Source organism: Condylura cristata, unplaced genomic scaffold (genome assembly GCF_000260355.1).
Source record: "Condylura cristata isolate star-nosed mole 26May11 unplaced genomic scaffold, ConCri1.0 scaffold00003, whole genome shotgun sequence".
Taxonomy (NCBI): Eukaryota; Metazoa; Chordata; class Mammalia; order Eulipotyphla; family Talpidae; genus Condylura; species Condylura cristata.
In genome coordinates this window covers 10,723,708-10,729,734 of record NW_004567104.1, presented here as the reverse complement: position 1 = coordinate 10,729,734, position 6,027 = coordinate 10,723,708, and the positions used below count along the sequence as shown (strand labels likewise).

Genomic DNA, 6,027 nt, shown 5'->3' with positions numbered 1-6,027 from the left:
TCTTTCAGGCCCTTGAATTCAGCTTTTTTTAATAGCTTCTTCAATCTCACCCTATAAGGATTCACTAGAATTGTCTTTAGAAATAATTTTATAGTGCATTTAATATGTGTAAGTAGTGAGTTACTAACTTTTATATAACTAACCACTGTATACTTTAAGAAACTCTACACACAAAAGATTACTGAAAAAATTTACCGATATCCATACTGTTATGCTTCACTATTTTTCATGTACATGACACTAAATAAATAAAACAGTGGCTCAAGAACACACAACCTCAAAAAGTTATTTACCACTTCCCAATGTAAGAAAGTAGTATCTTGACTAAATTAACTCTGTCCTCATTAAGATCTTTTTGAGCATCCTTTGCTTTAAAAACTATAAAAATTAATATGATTTCAGCATAAATTAAAACTACTATTCCCATTTTGGTATTGCCTTAATAGCTGTTATTTTAAACACATTTCCACATTTAATGCCCATGTTCACAATGCCCATGAGTACAATGGACTGTGGTAGACAGTTATGGTACTTTGGTAGTAAGCATGGTGTGACAATATACAGAAAGAGGTAAGAACTTGTACTCCTCAAACATACACAATGATTTAAGCCAATGTTACCGAGATCAAAATTATTTTTATATTTTTATATTCAAGACACACACACACACATCCCCACAAATTCTCTGCTCAGATAATTTTCTTGCAATAACATCTCTTAGATCTTTTACTTAGGAACGCAGAACAGAAATCATTTTGCAACAAACTCTTACCTGAATAATTGTGGCCAATATATTTACATAATTACTTTCAGTCTGATAGAGTTCTTTTGCAACTTGCCACCTGGCTGACTGCTTTGAAGGAACTGGAGTGGGATTTTTAGAAGATTTAGAACAAGACTTTGGTGTTTCTAAAAGATAAAAAGGAAATATTTAAGCAGGAAACCAGATATATGAAGCAAGCATTATACAGATCTAACAAACAGGAAGCAGATACCTGCTTTTACAAATACACCATCATACAGATTTATTTATAAAAATAAAATTTCCTTACAGGATAACACCATTAAAAAATAATGGTCAAAAATATCAGTGACTCCAAATTAACAGACATTCTATGAATTAGTCCGTACGCTTCAAAAACGTCAAAGTTATTAAAAAGAAAGGAAACTGTTCCGGATTAGAAGAAGCTAGCAATATAGAACACAGAAGAAACTGTGAGGCATAATTAACAATATGTGATCCTGGAGTGAATCCTAGACAAAAATAAAATTTTTACCTTTTGCTAAAAAGAACATTAGGACATTTGTGGGTCAACTGGTAAAATTTGAAGGTACATAAAATACACATGGTATTAATGTTAATTTCCTGACTACATTATTTGTACTATAGTTACAAAAAAAATATCCCTACATTTTGGGAAATATTAAGTTAGGTGTTTAGAGGCAAAGGCACATCATACATACAACTTCCCTTCAAAAACACAGATATAAGGAAACTACACAAGTATAAGAAGAGTAGATGAATGCATGAGTGAATAAATGCTAAAGCAAAGATAGCAGAATATCCACTTAGAAAATGAACATACCAGAATCTTTGTGCTATTTTGCCATTTTTTTGTAATCTAAAATTACTTAAAAATAATAAAGTAGAAAGTGACATACAAAAACAGTCATTAGAAAAGGAGAAAGATTGTAATGATTACAGAATTACAGTAACAGAAAACTTTTCATATATGGACATATATGTTTACATATAAAAGTAAAGCTAAATATGTGTATATGTGTGTATATATATGTATTTTATGAAACTTCCCTCAATGAAATCTAGTATCACATGCAAATTCTGTTAGTTCAAAGTATCTTAACATAAAACACCCATTCCAACCCAAAGTGAAATGATATACTAGTATTTCAAGAATAATCAGGAAAAATTAAAATTTAATAAAAGTTTAAAATACATTTTTTACCATATAGATTGCTTTGATATTAACAGAATTGTTTAATAGTAAATTTTAATACAAAAAGAATGCATGATAAAACTAAATGGTGAAAAAGCCAGCACATCAATTTTATTCTGTGATAATTTCAAACACTACACATGGTATTAATGTTAATTTCCTGATTACATTATTTGTACTTTAGTTACCAAAAAAAATCAGATTTTTTTTTATATTCACATATAAGAAAACTATACAGTTTTATTTTATGGAGCTTTGGAAACTTTTTAAAGACAAGAGATTTCAAATATTCCCACTAGCCATGTATCAAACACTTTCACCACATATAGGATACTTCAGGTTGACACAAACAGATTTAATTATTGTCTACTACAGACTGAGTCTATTAAACACAGTTTGTAATATTTAGTTTAGTTGTCACATAGTTCTTTTGGGGCTCATTTTCTTTTACTTTCTTCTAAACTACATATTCAACATTCAGTTTTTTATGATCAGCTCTTATCATCACATGCGTATCAACATTTCAGAACCAATAAATTCTCAGATCTACATTATCTATTCTCTACACCCAAATATATGGTTTGACTTTTCCAAATGCCACTGAATATATCTGCCTCAACCCAACCTGGATTTTCTCTAAACTTTCCTCTAAAATACAAACTTTCTATTTTTAACAAAGGTAAACATGTCTTCCATTTGATATTTCACTGTCATTTCCTTCTCTAGTCCCTTCCTATGACTCCATTCTATCAGTATTTCCCAGTGTTGCTTCTTACTCCTCTTTCCATCACCATCAGCAACTATGGCTCAAAGCCTTAACTTATAACTAAAGCCACTTTATGGTCTATCTCCAAAATGCCCTTTTTTCTACTCATTCTTCAGAACCCACTACAAATTACAAAATTACTGTTGCTCAAGAATTTCTAAAATTATTGATGACAACACTATAAAGTTTAGACATGCAGACTGATTTTAAAGCCCTCTAATATTTAAGTTTCCAATTAACCTTTCTAATTTGACTATTTCTCCTCCACATATAAGCAAACTACCTGCCTTTCTTAAAAACTTAATTTGTTTACTGGTTTCTGTTTTCTTGTTCTCTTATATTCTCAAATCCACTTGACTGACTTATGCAGAGGACTAACACCACCTAATCTACTACACATTTTAGAAATACCTCTAATTGCTTCACACAAATAGAAGTAGAAATTATTTTGGAGGCCACTGCAGTTTTTTGAAATCCTTAAGAAAGAGTGATAAAGGAACAGAATTCAAAGTGGTACAGAGAATAAAATGTTCTAATTTGATACGAAGTTTAAGATAATAGATATGGCCAAGGAAGTATCATGTAGGCAGTTGAAACAGGAAAGAGTAAAAATTCTTAAGTTATCAGCATATAAGTGATTTCTGAGTCACAGAATGAAATGAGATCATTCAGAGAAAAAAAAACAGAAGAAACAACAACTCAGGAATAACATTCAATATTTAGAGTTGGAAAAGAAGTTAAGCAAGAATGAGGTAAGTGATGTACAAGAGAAAAAAAACTAAGAAAGTATAGTTGTCCATGTGTTGGATGCTATTGGTTACATAATATAATCAGTCTTCCAGAACAAAAAATTTCATGTAGTAAGGGCTAAAATTCAATTGGAATATGTTAAAAAGCAAGGATATCGTCAAAGGGATAATATTTTGAAGGGCTATCAAGGTAATATTTTGAAGGTAATCTTTTGAAAGGATAGAAAGATAAGTTAGTGAATGGTTGAGTGTCATGGGATCAGTAGAAGGCTGCTTCTTAAAAATAAAAAATACAACAGATTAAAACAAAAACAAGAGAGGAAATTTAATATTCAAGACAGAATTGTAGAAGCCTTCTACCATTAGCTGGGAAGAGAGTGAATTTACTCTAATCTGACTTCATTATACCTACTTTCATGTGACATCTGTGATTTTGTTGAGCAGGCATTTTAAAAAGCAATAGAAACTTTTAATTTAGTGCTGTTTGGTCCTAGAGTTACTCTAACCTCAGTTTATTCTTCTGTAAAATCAGGGTAATGAAGTCCATCTCAAAAATACACAAAATGCATGAAAGACTTAGTATCTGGTGAGCAATCATTTAATGAAAGTATTTTCATGTGTTATTTCTCTTTTACTAGAACAATGTTAATTACAGATTGAATTTTTCGTACACACTCTAGAATTTTCATATATATTCTAATAACCATTCCACCAAATTTTAAACATCAATTTTTTAGAAAGTGAATTACCTCCATAGTTAATGCTCGACTCTGTTGTGTTGGAGATATCTAGGAGTGACCCTATAGAAAGGGAATGTTCAGCTGATGGACGCTTACGGGGAGGAAAAGGTGACAAGTCTGTCTCTCTCGAAAGTTGAGCAAGTGTCTCCTTTAAACGACGTTTTTTGCGGTTGCTGTTTGGGGTACTTAAAGAAAGCAGTGACACTGATTTCTTGAGTTCTGGGGTATTAGCCTACAATGAAAAGACAAAAATTTTATTTGCTTCCATGATTCTTATAAAGGAACAAAGAAAAATACATTTAAGTCTAACAAAATTTGGACTTTACACAAGAATTTTTCAACTATACACTCTTATAGGTAATTCAGAAGCTTCAAAAAAATTAATAATCAAGGGACTACTGTAATCATATAACCCCTAGAACTTTTTTCTTTCTTGTGCTTTTTCTTCATAGCACAATCCCCATTAGATATTCATCTGTAGGTTTGTTTACTATTTACTCCTCTATTAAGACCATAAACTCCAGGAGGGCAGAAACCATTCATACTGTTCACTGTACCCCTTGCATTTAGCATACCTGGACACAGTGCTCTCCAGTATTTGTCAAGAGACACTTGATTTTAAGAGCTCTCTCCTGACAGTGAAAGCATATATATTTTAAACTTTATGTTAAGAACTATAAAAAGAGAACAGGAGTGTATAAAGATAGCTCCCATAGATTTTGCTGAAACACAATAAATTCACACCTCATCTATATTCCATTCAAAATTATTAAATCCCAAACTCAAGTAAATATTCCCTTAGAGCTACCTCAATTACCTTTATGTCACATTTTGGTGAATGATACTGCTTTTCACCAAGATCCAGCAGAAAGCCTGGCTTTTCCTTACATGTGTTCTACTAGTAGTCATTTTTAAGTGACATCTCTGCCCTTAATATATTCTTCAATGGCTTCCAGTATTTCCAGGATAAAATTCAAACTTTTTAACATGTTAAAAATAACTCATGAGGGCTCTCCCTGGTGGCACAGTGGGTTAAAGCATACCACTAAGAAGCTAAAGCCACTTCACCATGAGTTCAATCCCTGCCCTGGAGGTAATCCACATGGTGCGGCAGACCTCTCCTGACCCGCCCCATTACTCCCCTCAGCAATGTACTTCTCAGTTAACCTGATCTGCTCCTCACTCTGTCTCTGGTGAATCCTCTCACTGCCCCTGCACCTCTGGCCTGTACCCCAGCTCTGTATCAATAAATAAATAAATAATTTTTCTTTTTTTTTAAATAAATAACTCATGAGATTCTGACTAGCTAGTAAGGTTTATCTGTTGGCTGCCTCTTTACTCTTCCTAAAGCCATACTAAGCTATTTGTTACTTTAATGTACCTTCAAACTCTCATACCTCTTCCCCACTTAACTTGAATATCCTTAACTAGGTTAACCTAGAAAGTTGACTCAACGTTGCTCTTATGCTCATAGTTATTAGGCTTTTCAATCCCACCTGAGTCTCTCAGAGTAAAACTACTCAACATACATTATGTGATTATAGCACATAACATTCTGCACTGTGCAACTCTTTCCATAAGGTTCTAAGATTCTGAAGTCAGGATGTTATTATTACTAATGATTATCACAAATTAGCACACTTATTAGATAACATAATGTCCTTTACATTGAATACTTTCAGTTAAATCTAAATAGAGTAAGAATAATATTATCAAGTGATTAATTGTTCTGAAACTCTCAAACATGACATAAGAGAGAATCTGACTAAAAATGATACCATACTTTTGTACAGACAAATTCACAGAACAAATGA

General features: G+C 32.1%; 1 protein-coding gene across 3 annotated transcripts in view; it reads right to left on the bottom strand.

Annotated features, from left to right (window-relative positions):
• Positions 1–6,027, bottom strand: part of ECT2 (epithelial cell transforming 2) — a 53,449-nt gene that overhangs the window by 37,927 nt on the left and 9,495 nt on the right. For all 3 annotated transcript variants that reach the window (XM_004674969.2, XM_004674970.2, XM_012731272.1), the window contains 2 exons: positions 4,223–4,445; positions 773–909 (listed from right to left, as the gene is read on the bottom strand). In XM_004674969.2, coding sequence (XP_004675026.1) covers positions 773–909; positions 4,223–4,445 — 360 coding nt within the window. The remainder of the gene's footprint in view (positions 1–772; positions 910–4,222; positions 4,446–6,027) is intronic.